The sequence below is a fragment of the Felis catus genome, chromosome D2 (genome assembly GCF_018350175.1).
Source record: "Felis catus isolate Fca126 chromosome D2, F.catus_Fca126_mat1.0, whole genome shotgun sequence".
Classification (NCBI taxonomy): Eukaryota; Metazoa; Chordata; class Mammalia; order Carnivora; family Felidae; genus Felis; species Felis catus.
This window is the reverse complement of record NC_058378.1, coordinates 7,245,847-7,264,353: the sequence shown is the minus strand read 5'-3', so window position 1 is coordinate 7,264,353 and position 18,507 is coordinate 7,245,847. Positions and strand designations below refer to the sequence as shown.

General features: G+C 47.3%; 1 protein-coding gene across 3 annotated transcripts in view; it reads right to left on the bottom strand.

Moving 5' to 3' along the window:
• Positions 1-18,507, bottom strand: part of PAPSS2 (3'-phosphoadenosine 5'-phosphosulfate synthase 2) — a 71,866-nt gene that overhangs the window by 31,392 nt on the left and 21,967 nt on the right. The window contains exon 2 of one of the 3 annotated variants that reach the window (XM_023240330.2): positions 17,441-17,599. The exons of the other annotated variants lie outside the window; for them this stretch is intronic. Within the exon in view, the coding sequence (XP_023096098.2) occupies positions 17,441-17,464 (24 nt within the window). The 5' untranslated portion in view covers positions 17,465-17,599. The remainder of the gene's footprint in view (positions 1-17,440; positions 17,600-18,507) is intronic. 3 annotated transcript variants of the gene reach the window in all.

Sequence of the window (18,507 nt, the reverse complement as noted above, 5' to 3'; positions counted from 1 at the left end):
TCATGCTCTGTCTCTCTCTGTCTCAAAAATAAATAAACGTTAAAAAATATTTTTTTAAATAAATAAAAAAAATAAATAAATAAAAGTGTGCACCTTTAGGGGCGCCTGGGTGGCTCAGTCAGTTAAGCGCCCGACTGATTTTGGCTCAGATCGTGATCTCACGGTTCGTGAGTTCCAGCCCCTCACTGGGCTCAGTGCTGACACGGCAGAGCCTGCTTGGGATTCTCTCTCTCTCTCTCTCTTTCTCTCTCTCTGCCCCCTCCCCCCTCTCAAATGCTCTCTTTCTCTCTCTCTCTCTCTCTCAAATAAATGTCAAAAAATTTTTTTCATGTGCACCTTTAGATAATGGTTAGGGGAACGCCTTTGTCTCTGTAAGTGCCTATTCTCACCAAATGCTATGGATGTCCGTGGAAAACAACCCAGATAACCCAGCCCCCGGGGAAGTGCTAGGAAGGGGCTCACTGAGCCCCTCTCTCTACGGAGCCAGGAAGAAGCCCGATCACGAGATCACGATCCCAGAGTCAAGCGCTGAGACAGCAACACCCAGCTCGCTCCCTGCAGACTCAGACTATAGTCCCAGCGCCCGAGGCTGCTTTTCACAAGCACTACCCTCTGCTTCTACTTCCCCAAGGGTCAGCGTGTGAACTTTCTAATCTTTCAAAAAGCCCCGCAGAAGCAGAAGTGTGCCAGCTAGGAGTCTTGGAGGCAAATTCAAATCCCGAGTGTCTTTATTTGGGCCGCAATAAATTCAGCCAGTACGGGCACGGATTATCTGATCCTGATCCTACACTCTGATGAATAAAAATGGTAACATGAGCCAGTAAGTACAGTCTGGGGTGGACATTTCCTAAATAACAAGTGATCCTAGGGCAGTGGGTAGGGGGGATCCCATATGGTGGTTACTGATATTCTTCGAGCAAGTCCCAGAGAAAACTCGGGGCCACGTGTGGGCAATTGTATACTCTGGAGCAAATTAAATTACTTCTTTATGGCACCTCATTTGAGGGGAAGAAAAAAAACCAAAGAGGAATACAGCTAGACTGTTCGGGACCTTGTATGAGATCATGGGTGTGAACATATTGTATACATGGTCAAGTTCTCCGTGACAACGGACGCTGCTGATGATTACCGGGTGTCTACCCCCAGCAGGAGAGGCTGGAGCCAGCTGGGTTAGGACCAGGGAAACGGCTTGGAGACCAAGGGGCAAGAGCCAGCCCCCTGCTGGCCCTTGGGGGCTCAGAAACACAGCATACATCGGTGGGCGGGGCCCCGCCAGGGAGGCATGGAACCCAGCAAAGGGGCAGTCGGGTAGGAGACAGGCATTTTCAGTGCCAGAGGGAGCCCACAGCTAGGTGCCGAAGGCACAGTGGAATCTGGTTTAAGTCCCATAAACCCTCTGGGGCTAGAGGCTCTGATCATCTTTCAAGCAACCCCAGTCAGAACCCAAGAAGCACGAGACGGTTCATAAATGAGATTCATTCGTGAGATATTCTAGCATCTGTTCCCCTCGGGTGAGCAAATCCCCTGAAGGTATCCTGAGACCTTCGTGCCAAGAGTACTTTATAGCTCAAGGAGAACATTAAAATTTCCTTTTCTCTCTGTTTCCTGGTTAATCACTGCCATTCAGTCAAGGAAACTGTGTCTGGATATCAGATCCAAAAGTCAGTTCATCTGTTCACTCATTGATTCTTTCAGCAAATGTTTATTTAAATGAGCTCCTATTCTGTGCCAGGGGCCATCCTAGGCACCGGGGATAGGATACTAAACAAAGCAGGATGGCATCATTTTGGGGAGAAATATAGATGAAGAGATGAAGTGGGGCCCCACACCCCGGACAGCTGGAGGGTCTCATACATACATGTGTATCCTCTTTGAAGATCTGAACACTCAGTTCACAAAGACACACAAACGGCCAGAGAGTACTGAAGTGCTCGATGTCACGGGTCACAAGAGAATGCCAACTGCGACCCAAATGAGACGCCATTGCTAACATCGAATGGCACCAAGGACATCGCTCTCATGTTAATAGTGGAGGGTGTCAGGTGGGACGGCCATCCCAGAAACACGCCTGGCAGGTGCCTTGTAAAACTAAACATTAACCTGCAGTACCACTCAGCAATTGCGTTCGTACGCAATGACTCCAGAAAAAACGTTTCACAGGCACGGACTCGAGAGAAAACGTATCCACAAAAAGACACGTACAACTTCATTTGGACAAAAACCGCAAAGAGCCGAGTATCCATCAACGGGAAAACAGGACACACACACACACACACACACACACACACACACACACACACACACACCCCAAGTCAGAACGGCAGCTTTCCCCAGGGGAGAGCAGTGTCGGAAGTCTTGGCAAGGGTTTGAAGTACACAGGTGCATCGGCTGGCCCTCCCGGAATATTTACTTAAGATGGACATTTCATTACGTGTAAATTTTACCACACACACAAAAAGAGCCATAAAAAAAAAAAGGAAGCAAAGAAGAAAATATGTAAGACTCAGATGTCAAGACTCAGATGACGAAATTCTATTGTTCCACACTGTTGCCTTTATTAAAAAAGGGCTCTGATCCTAATCACAACACCCTTGACTTACGGGATGGCCACCCACCTGTACGCATGAACACCCACCAGAGCTGAATTTGTCCACAAAGATGTTCTTTTGCTCTCTTTGGGCTGTTTTTTTTTTTTTTTTTCTCGCCACAGGTGGAGATCCAGAATAAACTCTAAACTTTCTTCATGTGTGGAAACTTTGTTACCATCTTGTAAATTGCGTTCCCACCAAGTGCTTGGTTTTCAAAAACAGTTCAGAATCCACTGGGGGAAGAAAGCTCCCACTGTAGTGTTTAATAGTTCACCTCTGACTTTTCGGGGTTTTTTATTAGCTGAATCTTAATCATTGATGTTTGTACAAGTGTTCTATCATTCCAGCAATGTCTCAACAAACAAAATCTTTTCAGATGGCCAGGTACTGGGCTTTTTGGTTCAGGAAAGCATTTTTGCTTCTTATTTATATCTTCCCTTGATTTTCTCCAAAAGGCAAACAGAATAGAAACAGATGTTTCGAATGATATTTGAACTGCAAAGGGGCGGGGCAGCCAAAAACTTTGCTTTGCTGAAACCTTTACTCTCTTCTAGCGAGCATATGCTGCTGTTCTAAACTTTGGAAAGAAAGGGGCTGTCAGAAAAAGAATGCTCTCTATGGAAAACAAAACACACGGTAAAGAAAAAAAAATGTTTGCTTCCCTGCGCGTATCAACAGAGAGCCTCAGCACCTCACCGAGCACCGCTTCCTAGCAGAAACCATAACGTTGGTGGCATATTTCTGTTCTGGGTCTCTAAGAAAAATTTGGCAAAAAGCCCTCCCTTTTTCCAGTCACTGGCCCAGAAAGGCTCCCTGAAGCATTAACAGGGGTAGGGTGAGTATGGGGTTTGGAGTCCAGCAAACCTGGGTTTGAAACCTGCTTCGTAGCCTTCCTTGCTCTGGGACTCTGGGTACGTTAATAACATCACGGAACCTCCATTGGCTGCTCTGTAAAATGGGGCCAAGAAGTTTCCTCACAGGGTTGCTGAAAGGATTACATAAAATGATTCTCTATATAAAGTATCAAAGAAAATACAGGACACACAGGAAGACAGTGAATCTTACGTGGCCCGGGCGGCATTTAATCTAGTCTGGAGAAAATCATGGTTGTTTGTCTAAATCAGCCAGACTCAGAAGCGACCTAGGGACTTGGGTCCACGCTGAGGCTGGTCTGGGGAGGTGAGGCAGGACAGGACTTCGAATGGGGCAAAGAGTTAAACACATACACCCGTTGTTGTTGTTGTTGCTGTTGTGATTATTATTATCTTGGACCCAAGGTCCAGCCAGTAAACACTCCACACCTCGGTGCACGACCCTATGTTGTTGTTGTTGTTGCTGTTGTGATTATTATTACCTTTGACCCAAGGTCCAGCCAGTAAACACTCCACACCTCGGTCCACTCATCAGTGACCAGGGTGTCGGCTGCCCGCTCAGTCCTCAGTTACCCTCACAGGATGGCCTTTGCCCCAGGGCAGCCTCACCCCTGCTAGTGCAAGGACCTTGTCCCACAGCCCAGGGTCGCAGCCCCAGGTCAGTCGCTCTGACTCTGGCGCCGGGCGGTGCAGAGAGGGGAGGGCCCAGCCTCAGCCTTGACTTTGCGTGACTAGAAGAAAGGGGAAAGGGCCGGGCAGGGCATCCGAATCCAAGCTGGGTGCCGTGAAAGGTTCAGAGCCAGAGGAACCAGGACGCGGGAGCCGGTGGGTCAGACAGGGGTTTCCCTGCGCTCCCAGGCCGTTTGGACTTTTGCGAAACGTCTTCACTAGTAGATGGTCAAGTGGATTTGAATTTCTCCTGCACCCTCCCGCCTCCCACACCGCGCACACACAGCCACCTCCCGTCCTAAGGACAACTCCGCGCCGGTCCTGCCTGCCGCTGGGCGTCCCTGTTGCAGAAAGTGCTCCAGGCGCGCCCGCCCTTCCCCACCACGGCCAGGTTCCCCTTCTGCCTACACAGAACCCCACGTTCCCTGTTCCAGCCGGGTGACTTCTGTGTCACAGCTTCATCACTGGGGACTACATGAGATAACGCACATTCGGGCTTTTGACGCCACACAAGAGTGTAAATAATAGAAAACTCTTTCCCTGGGCGCCTGCGTGGCTCGGCCGGTTGAGCATCCGACTCTTGATTTCAGCTCAGATCATGATCCCGGGGTCGTGGGACTCAGCCGGTCAGCACGGAGCCTGCTTAGGATTCTCTCCCTCTTCCTCTGCCCCTCCCCTGCTCGCTCTCGCTCTCTCTCTCTCTCTCAAAATAAGTAACAAAATAAATAAACATCTCGCTTTGTTGGCATGCTCAATATGAAGACCTTCAAATGTTTTATAATTATCAATGTGCATTTATATTTCTTCCCTTTCAGGTTATATTTCCTTGGGACGTATAACTCAGAATGAAATGGTTGAGTATTAAAGGTCATGAACTATTTCCTAGGTCTCACTATGGACTGCCAATTCATTCCAGAAAGACAAAACCACCAGCCTGCCATATACTTGTTTCTACATAACCCAACTCATGTGCTGTGTTTGTGGTTTTATTTTATTTTTTTCCTCCTAGATTAGTTACTAGTAAGAATATGCATTTCTACGTAAGTTGCAAATGACATTTGCATAGTCATCTCTCTCCGTCATAATTTACTATACTCTAGACAATGACCTCACTCACTGTTAAAATACGTATCTTGTTCTTTTTTCTGTACTTTGTAGAGTAAAATATTTTAAAATGTTTTTTTTTTTACATTTATTTATTTTTGAGAGACAGGGAGAGACAGAGCATGAGCAGGGGAGGGAGGGGCAGAGAAAGAGGGAGACACAGAATCTGACGACTCAGGCTCCAGGTTCTGAGCTGTCAGCACAGAGCCCGACACGGGGCTCGAACTCACGAACTGCAAGATCATGACCTGAGCCGAAGTCGGACACTTAACTGACTGAGCCACCCAGGCGCCCTTGGATGTTCTGCACGCAGACCTAACGCTTTACACGCTTAGAGACTTAAGTCTTCTGTTTTAGACTTCACTGTCAACCCTAAGTGTGGGAAGCTATGGCTTATGTATCTTATATTCCTGACAAGGACCAGCTAGGAGGAAATGATACGGATTTTAAGGCTGGCCAGTTCAGACTCGGGTCAAATTCTGGCTCCCCTCGCACCTTGAACAAGCTAAGCCTGACCTCTCTAAATCTTGCAAAATTGTGGGGTTACAATTCTTGCTAACTGCTGCAAGGATAAAAAGGAAATAGCAACTGTGCAGTACCTAGGCTTCACTAAGTGCTCAGTAAATATTTGTTGGATGAATAATAGAAGTTTGACAAATATTCCGTTGGCTGATGGACTGAAGCGGATATCCTTAAACAATCTCTCGTCCATTCTTTGAAATCTGCGTCAAATCTGCCCCAAATGTGAAACAGTTTGCACTTGGGGTTTCTAGTGAGTCTCCCATATCTCCGGAGACTCACTGCAGCTGATGGGACTCAGTGCATTCCAGTTAGTGCTGAAATCCACACCATCACCTGAATCCGGTAAGATATTAAACTGGACATCAATTGAAGGCATTTCTTGAATAAGTTAAACGGGCCACATACTTCCTAAGCACTACCTCTCACGGATTATGCCACTGTTTTTCCATCACAACTGCAAAACAAGTAACGCAACGATTGCCAAACTAAAATGTGTATCATCGTCAACTAAAAGAGTTCCTCAGCCTGAAATAGCCTGAAATCACCATTCTGAAGAGTTCGTATCAAGATGCTCGCGCGTGCGAAACTCGCTCACTCTGTGCTCGAACACAAGTAAATTACAACTTCCCCTGCCACACTGACTGTCCTATGTGCAGGGTGAGGCTGATACCTAAGGATAAGAAAGGTCACTAAACTCATCATGTTCTGAGATAAACACAATCATCCTGCCCAGCTCAAGTCTTTTCTTTTAAATGTATAGTACTGTGATAATTTTTTGATGATTCGATGACGAGAACTCGGGGACCGAAACTGGGATCGGAAGGCACAGTGTCTCCATCAACCATCACGAGTGCACCCAGAGAGGCACCTACTTCAGTGAGGAGGAGCAAAGCCAAGGGCGTTTGTGAAAGAGCCAGATGAACGCCTTTCTTGTAGCTCACTGGCATTATTATTATTATTAGGATTCTAGGACTCTAACCCATTGCCATAGGACTTTGATGCCCACCAGGAGATTCAGACAGATTAAAGAAATTGCTGCGTGGGGGTGCCTGGGTGGCTCAGTCGGTCGAGCGTCCGACTTCGGCTCAGGTCATGATCTCGCGGTCCGTAAGTTCGAGCCCCGCATGGGGCTCTGTGCTGACAGCTCGGGGCCTGGAGCCTGCTTCGGATTCTGTGGCTCCCTCTCTCTCTGTCCCGCCCCCACTTGTGCTCTCTCTCTCTCTTTCAGAAATAAACATCAAAAACTTTTTAAATAAATAAATAAATAAACAGCTGCATGTAAAGTGTTTGTAACAGTGGCTTCCAGTGCCAAAGCTGTCCTCATCCCCCCTAGCCAGCCTTCTGCCTTCCCCCGTGCACCCTGAGTGGCTCTCTGCAAGGTAGGGCATTGTCTACCGTCGTTCCGCTGTGGGCTCCAAATCTCCATCTTCAGACACCCAAATGCCCAGGACATGCGGTCCCCCAGGGCCTCTGAAACGCAGCAGGATCAAGGCAGAATTCATCTCCTGTCATCACCCCCCCGCTCCTTTGCCACATGCAATGACCTCACTTCTCCCCGTTAGCTAAGCTCGGCCACCCTACTGTGCCTTCCCTCTTAAAACAAAAAAACCCACAATTTATCAGTAAGTGCGGTCCATCTTAGCTAAGAAATACCCTTCAAGCCACCCCGCTATTGTCAGTTAGCTAATTGCTCACGAGAACGTCCCGGACGCCCTTCAGACGGAACCCCCTGCCTCTCCCCCTACATCGGGTCACTCCCCTCCTTTACCAAGAGTAAAATTCTCTTGCTTAAAATCGTTTGGCTTTGGGGTGTCCGGGTGGCTCTGTTAGTTAATCGTCTGATCTTGATTTCGGCTCGGGTCATGCTCCCGCAGTTGGAGAGTTCAAGCCCCTCATCAGGCTCTGTGCGGACAGTGTGGAGCCTGCTTGGGATTTTCTCTCTCCCTCTCTCTCCGCCCCTCCCCTGCTCACACTTTCTCTCTCTCTCTCAAAAATAAACAAACATTAAAATAAAGTCTATTGGCTTCTTTGAAGTCCACAGACCTCACATGGGGGTCATGACCACCTTTTTCAGCATTACCTACTGCCTTTCTTGGCCTTTACTCCCAGGCACCCATCCAAAACAAACCTTCCTTTTTTTTTTTTGCTTTGTGCTTTCACCCACATTCTCCCTCCTTGTAACGTCCTGTTCTCTACATACCCGATGCTCCCTCACTCCTGCCGGTATGGCTTCAACGTTGCTGTGAGCCTCTGGCTCATCTTCCCACCCACAGACGGGTTTAGCTTCTCCTTCAGATCCCACAGTATCCTGCTTCTGCCCATATCTCACTTCCCAAACTTAACTGCAGAACTCTGAGGGGTATATGTTAAAAATACAGATTCCCAAGACCAACCCCAAGAGACTGCGATTCGGCCGCTGTGGGGTAAGGCCCGAGAAACTGCCTTCTTTGTCTGTTTGTTTGGGAAGTACAAACGTGATGATTTTAACGCACAGGCAAATGTCAGAACGCTAGCTGATGTAAGAGAATTGATGTTAATTATGGTTATTAACCGACAGCTCTGTCTGCTTCCCCAGATTAGGAGTTCGGTCGAGTCTGCACCCACATTTGTCCTGGAATCCATGTGTCTGGCCTATTGAAGGAGTTTAAGATTTACTGAATGAGGGGCGCCTGGGTGGCTCAGTCGGTTAAACATCCGACTTCGGCTCAGGTCATGATCTCCTGGTTCTAGTCCCGCGTCGGGCTCTGTGCTGACAGCTCGGAGCCTGGACCTGCTTTGGATTCTGTGTCTCCCTCTCTCTCTGCCCCTCCCCCGCACGTGCTCTGTCTCTATGTCTTTCAAAAATAAATAAACGTTAAAAGAAATTAAAATTTACTGAAATGAATATTAAGTATTTTCAGTGAAACTAATTTGTCATGCCCGTGACAGTCCATAAGATAAGGTTTGTTATTCTATTTTTTTTTAAAGATGATCCATTTTTTTTAACTGTTTTTATTATTTTTATTTTTGAGAGAGAGAGACAGAGAGAGACAGAGTGTGAGTGGGGGAGGGATAGAGGAAGACACAGAATTCCAAGCAGGCTCCAGGCTCCGAGCTGTCAGCACAGAGCCTGATGTGGGGCTCCAACTCCCAAACCTCGAGACCATGACCTGAGCCGAAGTCGGACGCATAACCGACTGAGCCGCCCAGGCGCCCCTAATTCTAATGCGTATTATGGGCACAGGTAGAGGGCCTGATGCTGAACTACTCTTGGAAGAATATGGCAGCCAATGCAGGGGCACTGGTGACAGGAGGGGTAAAAATCTTTTCAAAATCTTGGCAGAGTTACAGATCTGGGGCTAAGCCATACTTATCAGCCCTGGCAGATGAACTCAACAATATCAATTAAAACCCGACCTACATATGAACAGAAGCGCCGGCCCCCACCTCTCCTCCCCAGACTGGACGCATGTTCCCTTCAAACAGCAGAACGGTCTAAAGCTTAAAACATGGGTGGCACGGGCAGCGACTGGGGTGCCCCCCCCCCCCCCCGGCTCTCTGACCTGCCAGCCGCACGCCTCTTGCAAATTCCTTAACCTCTCCATTCCTATCCCTGGAAAATCGCCTGTGTAACAGTCTGCCTAACTGAGCTGTCACAAGGATTAGATGAGAAAATGGACATAAAACAGTAGGGCCTGACCAATAGCTAAGCCCTCCCTGAATGTTAGCTACGCTTGTTGTTAATGATAATTAAAATAGTTATTATTACTAATAATTATAATACAACAATAATTAAGTGACCGATCATAGCTAAAATTATCCAGACAGCCCAAGGGATTCTCTCTACTCAGTCCTCCTCTGCCATGAAACATGTAGTACAGAAAGAAACATAACCATATCCCTCAAAATTCAGGGGCATTCTCCCTGATTCTCCAGCTGTAAAAGCCCTTCGTGCCCTGCATTTCTAACTCCGCGCAGAGCACACAGCACGGGGCCCTCCTGACTCAAGCATATACAAAAATATCTCAGGGGGCGCCTGGGTGGCTCAGTCGGTTAAGCGTCTGACTTCCGCGCAGGTCATGATCTCAACCGCTTGGGAGTTCGAGCCCCACGTGGGGCTCTGTGCTGACGGCTCAGAGCCTGGAGCCCGCTTCGGATTCTGTGTCTCCCTCTCGCTCTCTGCCCCTCCCCTACTCGCACTCTGTGTGTCTCTCTCTCTCAAATATAAACATTTAAAAAATTTTTAATAAAAATTAAAAAAATATCTCAGTGGTCAGTCCCTTACCGAAACTTAGAGTTTCTAAAGCCTCACAAAACAGCATGCCCCATCAGGTCCATTTCACAGACAGCAAAGCTAAGGTGCCAAGAGGTCAAGTGTTTGACCCACGGTCACACAGAATCTCAAGTCCGAGTCTTCTTATTCCAAACTGAACAATCTTTGAGGGTCTTACACACTCAGTTTAGTCATTAGACACGGGGTGCAAACGAGTCGTTACCACGGCTTCCTTACAAAGACGTGCCTGGGGCTGGTTGACAAAACCCAAGAGTGGAGACAGGCTGCCTACAAGAAGCCATTTTTTCCCCTCCAGAGGATAAGTCCGGGATCTAGAAAACCCGTGTCTTGCGTATTTCATACCTTTATTCCCGACCTCTACTCCTATTGACTTAGATCTGGTTCCTAGAAACGACCGGGGCATTTCTACCCCAGATCCACTCCTGGGCACATGGCCCATTCTCCTGGAGCCTCTGGCCCCAGCTGTTGATTCTAAGACTTCTTAGAAACCACCTTTGCTCACCTGGGTTGACTCTTACCCAGCAGCTCTGACACGGCTCGGTGGGTGGCCCTCTGCTGTGACAGTTCCATCTTTTCACACCTCACCTCGCACACCCTCTACCTCCAGCTTCTACACACCCGTCAGTCTGAACCTGGGTCCATGCACCACGCCATTCTTCATCTTTAGTACTGAACTGTGAATAAGTAATATCCACATGACTCACAAACTTTCTGTTACACAAGAAGGTCTACCCGCCTTCCTTCCCACCTCCGAAGATACGTAACCCCTTCTATTAGTTCCTCGTATGTCCTGTCAGTTCCTTTTTTTTTTAAATATGTATTTATTTTTGAGAGAGAGACAGAGTGTGAGCGGGGGAGGGGCAGAGAGACAGGGAGACCCAGAATCGGAAGCAGGCTCCAGGCTCCGAGCCGTCAGCACAGAGCCTGATGCGGGGCTGGAACTCACAGACCGTGAGATCATGACCTGAGCCGAAGTCGGATGCTTAACCAACGGAGCCATCCAGGTGCCCCATATCCTGTCAGTTTCTTGATGCGAACAGAAACAAAACTTAAAATCTGTATTTAATGTTTAATTGCTTCATCCTCCTTTCCACACTATTACACATCTTTATCAGCTCTATCTTGGTGAATCTTTCCACCTCCATACAGAGAGTTTTCTTATTCGTTTTACCCACATAGTGTTCCACGGTATGGATATACCATAACGTGGCTAGCTTTTGATAGACATTTCCAATGTTTTACTACTGTAAACAATGCAGCAATGGATTACCATGTGCTTAATTTCTCCCATGTGAAACTATGCCTATGGGATGAATTCTTAGAAGTAGGATCACTAGGTGGTCAATCAATATGGGCATATTGATACATATAACTAAGTTGCCTTCCAGAGAAGATTCTGGAAAGTACACCAAGCTACACATTCACCATCGATACACAAGTTCCAGGTTCCCGACAGCACTGACACCAGGGTATGTTATCAAGACTTTCGGATTTCTTCTAATCTAATGGGTAAAAAATGGTATTTCAAACTGATTTTACTTTGAATTTCTATTCTAGAATAGAATGATGCTGCACACCTTGTGTTACGTTAGGCTTGTTTGCATTTCCTTTACTCATTTACTTTTTAAGCTTTCCTTCGTACCCCTCCCCGATCTTCTTACTGCATTCTTGGTCTTGTGCTAGTTGATTTATAGGAGCTCTTTCTATTGACAGTAATCTTCCCGTCGGTTCTTTGCTCCCTGACTTTGCGATTGGTATGACTTATGACCTGCTTACAATGTTGCTCGCCACAGAGTTAGTTTTTGCAGTGTAGTGGAATCGATCAATCTTTTCTTTCAGTCGGGACTCCAATTTTTTCTGGTTATACTACAGCTTGGACACAACTGGTGTGACGGAACGTGAGTACCACGCCAAGCGAGAAAAGAAAAGTAAGGAAAGAACGTAAATACAGAGTTGTTTTGGTCAGTCTTTAAAAAAAAATGAGAGTCTGAATAAAAAAGAGTGGTTGGGCTTTTGTTTCTTAGACGTTTCTATCATTCTTGAGGATTTTGCTCTGAAGAAGAGAGAATATATAAAAGAGAGAATATATAACCTCAATGGTAAATAGTATAAAGTCTTTGCAATCCTGAGGCGTGATGAATTTATGAGAAGTCCCACATGCCTAATTCTTGCACTGGAAAAATATATGTGAATTAGCTTTTTATCTAGCGTCATTGTAAACGAAAGTGCTTATAATGAGTTATAAATTCCTTAGAACAATGTCGATTAAACCATAATAATTTTTACTTTATACGAAGGCTCCGGGTTATACCTGACTACGTAGTACACATTCATCTTCCCCTTGATCAAATTCAACCCTGCTAGAAATAAGGGCTTTAAGGATACACAATTCATTTGATTAGAACCTTAGAACAAACCAGTATATGAAGGAAAGTAGGTGACATTATGCCTACTAGGGCAGTTTTAAATCCGGTCATTTAAAAGATTACATCAAATTCAGAAAAGACTATGTGCAATTTCCTATTCAATCATCACTTCCTTTTGAAGTGGGTGTAAACTTTCGCATATTTACATTCTAGTTCCTTTACCTGAGTGCGCTAGTCTAGTAAGTAAATTAACCAGCGAAAATCTAACATAAGACGGTCTTAGGGGGCACCTGGGTGGCCCAGTAGGTTAAGTGTCTGACTCCTGATCTCAGTTCAGGTCATGATCTCACAGTTCGTGGGACTGAGCCCTGAATCAGGCTCTGCACTGACGGTATGGAGCCTGCTTGGGATTCTCTCTCCCTCTCTCTCTCTCTGCCCCTCCCCGGCTCACACGCTCTCTCAAAAATTAAAAAAAGAAAAGTCCTGCTTCCAAATTGTTAGCTGCTAGAAACAACTGGGTTGCAGGAACACAGTACGTGTCATCACAAGAGACTAAAGTTTTACCGGTTCTGAAATTTCAGACATCACTGGTTTTCAAAGGCTAGATCATTTTTTCCAGCAAGACTTATAGCCTATATTAAGAACATGTAGCTTTCACACATTACCTGGAAACTGGTGGTGAGCAGAGTCGTGGGCTAGGGGAGCGGGGAGGCTGTGTAGCAGGGCGTGGGGAGACTGTATGGAGACATTGTGGGGAAGAGAATTCAACCTCCGGATCCACGACTGAGCAACTCAGACATTCCTAGGTGGCCACACTCTCCCCCTCTGTCAACCAGTGAGTAAAATGGCCTTTTTTCTTCTCTCTTTTTTTTTTTTTTTTTTCTGGAGAACTGCCACTCTCCTGGCTGACAAGGCTCACAGATTTCCACAGCGGAAAGAAGTGTCTGGAAGAAAAGGATGAAGTTCTACGGAGACAGCCTGCATATATCGTTCGAATGAAAGGCCTTTAGAACAAACTTGGTTTTAACCTGTCCCTATACACATCCACAGCCAACTAACAAACAGAAACTTCCGTCCAGACTTGAAGGCGGCCAATGTTCCTTCTTATTCTCCAGAGCAGGAAACAAAGTGAGTGATGAGCCTTCCTGGGTGCGGAGTCTCTGGCCATCATCTCACCAAAGATCCAGCAACCTCCTTCCCTGTTCTAAAACGGTCAGGGACGAAGGAGTGGAATATGTCATGTCCTACGGATGAGGGAACTTGGGAACGGGTGGCCCTGTGTGTGCTCCGCCATTTCGCCCCAGGGAGATGCCAAGAACGGACTTCCCATCAGCTTCCTGGTTCTGGACCCAAGGCTGGGAAATTGATCTTTCTTTTCAATGTTAAACCACCTCTACCTGAACGTCCTGTCACTTGAGAGGCAGGAGGAAGGAAAATACATCCGTGGAAATTCTCTAAAAAACATAAATGTGAGCTCTTTCCTACAAAGAGCCAGAGGAGGCTCCACACAGGAAAAAGAATTCCTCAATACAGGAAAAACGAGAGGGGGAAAAAAACCCCAAAAAAACCCAACCCAAACAGGTCTCTTCACATTCTACCTGTGAAAAGTAGAGCCTTAACAGTTATAAAGCCAAAGGTGTGCTAACAAAACAGACCCGCTCCCCCCTCCTCGGAAGGGTCAATCCTGCTTTTCAACAGGTCTTTGCAAAGAGGAGCCCAGCGCCAGCCTACACGGGATCTCCGGGGGACTCAGAAATGTCAGGTGAACCAGTGGGAGAGCTTTTCATCTAAGTGCAGCAAACTTCTCCTCGGAACAAAGCTTGGTCCCGGAGGCAGAGACGGGTCCACATGGCCCGGTGACAGAGATTTTGTCTCCCGGCCCGCTACCACAGCGTCACAGCTGAACCCTTTCAAGGGGACAGGAGACGATCAGACCCAGGAACTGCTTCCCCACCGGGCTCAGTCGGGCACTGAGGCAGAAAAGCGACCGGGACGGTGAACAGCACAGGCTCTTGGGCTCAAGTGACCTGCACAACTTGTTTTAATAATAACGACGATAAATATAATAATAACATCATCATAATAATAATAAATATGAAAGCCGCTCCAAGCCTCAGTTTCCCAACAGCTGCCAAATGGACCCAGCAACGGCACCTACCTCCCAGGACTGTTATCAATATTCAAAGACACCCAGCTGCCACTCAGCAGTCATCTGGCGAGTAAGCCAATGTCTTCACACTTGGACGAACACCCCACAGCAAGGAGGACGGACACACGCGCGACGACACGCGATAGGGTGGGTCTGGCGAACGCAACGCCGAGAGAGGCCAGACACGAAAGGAGTGCGCATGCTGTATGATGGCGTTTACCCAAAGCTCAAACACAGGCAAAGCAACAGGGTCGGTAGTGTTCAAACACAGGGCGGCCACCCTGAGCTGGCGGACCACGCATCCGCCCGGTCCCAGGCGGGCCGGACCGGTCACCGGCACAGGTGGGCCGCTCCCCGAGGACGCCTACAGGGAGCGGCAGGCAGGGAGCCCGAGAGACGTGGCCCTGCTTCTGGAACTGAGACTCCATCCGTGGAGGATCCACGCTGAAGCACACGCCCCGTGGCCGCGTTCACGCAGCAGGTGGAAGGGGCCTCCGGCAGCAATCACCTAGCTTAGGCACGTCAAAACCTGAGGTCCGGTGGGGGTGGGGGGGTACACTAGGGTTTTTTTTTTAATGTTTATTTATGTATTTTGAGAGAGAGATAGGGAGCGAGCAGGGGAGAGGCAGAGAGAGAAAGAGGGTGAGAGAGTATCCCCAGCAAGCTCCACGCCGTCAGCACAGAGCCCAACTACAGTCTTGAACCCACAAACCGGAAGATCACGACCTGAGCCAAAATCAAGAGGCAGACACTTAATCATGGAGCCACCCAGGCATTCCAGGATTTTTGTTGGTTCATTTGTTTGTTTCTTTAAAACAGGGTTAACCTCTGCAATCAGACAACACAAAGAAATAAAAGGCATCCAAATCATCCAGGAGGAGGTCAAACTTTCCCTCTTCACAGATGACATGATACTCTATATGGAAAACCCAAAAGATTCCACCCAAAAACTGGTAGAATTGACTCATGAATTCAGCAAAGTCGCAGGATATAAGATCAACGCACAGAAATCGGTTGCAATCCTATACACCAACAATGAAGTGACAGAAAGAGAAATCAAGGAATCAATCCCATTTACAGTTGCACAAAAAAACCATAAAATACCTAGGAATAAATCTAACCATAGAGGTGAAAAATCTATACACTGAAAACTAGAGAAAGCTTATGAAAGAAACTGAAGAAGACCCACAAAAAATGGAAAAAGATTCCACGCTCCTGGATAGGAAGAATAAACATTGTTAAAACGTTGATGCTACCCAAAGCAATCTACATATTCAATGCAATCCCTATCAAAATAACACCAGCATTCTTCACAGAGCTAGAACAAATAATCCTAAAATTTGTATGGAACCAGAAAAGACCCCAAGTAGCCAAAGGGATCTTGAAAAAGAAAACCGAAGCAGGAGGCATCACAATCCCAGACTTCAAGCTATACTGCAAAGCTGTCATCATCAAGACAGTATGGTACTGGCACAAGAACAGACACTCAGATCAATGGAACAGAATAGAGAACCCAGAAATGGACCCACAAACATATGGCCGACTCATCTTTGACAAAGCAGGAAAGAATATCCAATGCAATAAACACAGTCTCGTCAGCAAGTGGTGCTGGGAAAACTGGACAGCGACATGCAGAAGAATGAACCTGGACCACTTTCTTACAGCAGACACAAAAATAAACTCTAAGTGGATGAAAGACCTCAATGTAAGACAGGAAGGCATCAAATCCTCGAGGAGAAAGCAGGCAAAAACCTCTCTGATCTTGGCCGCAGCAACTTCTTACCCAACACGTCTCCAGAGGCAAGGGAAACAAAAGCAAAAGTGAACTATGGGGACCTCATCAAAATAAAAGCTTCTTCACAGCAAAGGGCACAATCAGCAAAACTAAAAGGCAACTGACAGAATGGGAGAAGATATTTGCAAATGACAGATCAGATAAAGGGTTAGTATCCAAAATCTATAAAGAACGTATCAAACTCAACACCCAAAAAACAATCCAGTGAAGACATGGGCAAAAGACATGAATAGACACTTCTCCAAAGAAGACATCCAGATGGCCAACCGACACACGAAAAAATGCTCAACACCACTCATCATCAGGGAAATGGAAATCAAAACCACAATGAGATTCCACCTCACACTTGTCAGAATGGCTCACATTAACAACTCAGGCAACAAGAGATGTTGGCGAGGATGCGGAGAGAGAGGATCTCTTTTGCATTGTTGGTGGGAATGCAAGCTGGTGCAGCCACTCTGGAAACCAGTAGGGAGGGTCCTCAGAAAACTAAAAATATAACTACCCTATGCCCCAGAAATTGCGCTACTAGGCATTTATCCAAGGGACACAGGTGTGCTGTTTCAAAGGGACACATGCACCCCCATGTTTAAAGAAGCACTATCAACAATAGCCAAAGTATGGAAAGAGCCCAAATATCCATCGATGGATGAATGGATAAGGAAGATGTGGTATATATATACAGTAGAGTATTACTCGGCAATCAAAAAGAATGAAATCTTGCCATTTGCAACTATGGGGATGGAACTGGAGGGTATTATGTGAAGTGAAGTTAGTCAGAGAAAGACAAAAATCATATGACTTCACTCCTATAAGGACTTTAAGAGACAAAACAGACGAACATAAGGGAAGGGAAACAAAACTAATATAAAAACAGGGAGGGGGACAAAACAGAAGAGACTCATAAACATGGAGAACAGGGTTACTGGAGGGGGTGTGGGAGGGGGATGGGCTAAATGGGTCAGGGGCACTAAGGAATCTCCTCCTGAAATCATTGTTGCACTAGATGCTAACTAATTTGGATGTAAATTAAAAAAAAAATTAAAAATAAAATTAAAGAAAGAAGAAAAAGTAAAACAAAACAAAACAAAACAGGATTAACCTGACGGGCTGGCTTCGTCTCCATGGATCATGCATTCAAATCACCGTGCACCTCCGTTTTGCTGCAGTTCGTGGACAACGTGCATGGAGTGGGACGACGTGACTATCAACGGATCAAATGGCTGTGCAGGCTGCGTGTCCCTTCCCTCCTCGCCTGCTTCTATGGGTTACATGAAGGAGATACTTCAGCTGAGTACGCGGAAGAAGCCTAAAAGAGCTGCTAGTGAGCCTGACCCCCCGGCCACGTGTTCAAACCCTCATGGATGGACGCGAGGACACAACGGTGCCACCGCAGTCCTGCAGGATCACCGCGGAGCCACTCCGCCCTCTCGTGTTCTGCGATGGGAACACGGCGAGCGTGAGGCGCGTCCCCTCAGACACACACAAGGCCCCCGTTGTCACACCGTCGTGCTTCTGGGCAGGCGAGAAGCTACACGATTTGGGATACTCGGCCGTAGCCTCAGAATTACGGGGAAGGCCGATGGCATCTCTGGGCTTTGCAGCCTCCCTGCTCCCCGGGCGAAGAAGAGAGACTTCCAGATGCCTCCCCTCCCTGTCAGCACAGCATCAATCTGCCCACGCTTGTCCTCCGTGTCCCTCCTCCTTGTGAGGACAGGCACACCCCCTCCTGTTCCCGGCGCCGAGGAGGTGAGAGGGGGCACGAGGGCCACCCCCACCTTCTGAGCTCGGCACGACCTCTGCCATCAACCCCGTCAGCGCTGCCTCACTTGATAAGATGGCCTGACATGGGGGCGCCTGGGTGGCTCAGTCAGTTAGCATCAGACTCTTGATCTTGGCTCAGGTCACGATCTCAGGGTCGTGAGATCGAGCCCCACACTGGACTCCACGCGGAGCGTGGAGACTGCTTCCGATTCTCTCTCCTCCTCTCCCTGCCTCCCCCTTCTCAAAGTAAATATATAAACATTAAAAAAAAAAACAGGGGCGCCTGGGTGGCGCAGTCAGTTAAGCATCCGACTTCAGCCAGGTCACGATCTCGCGGTCCGTGAGTTCGAGCCCTGCGTCGGGCTCTGGGCTGATGGCTCGGAGCCTGGAGCCTGTTTCCGATTC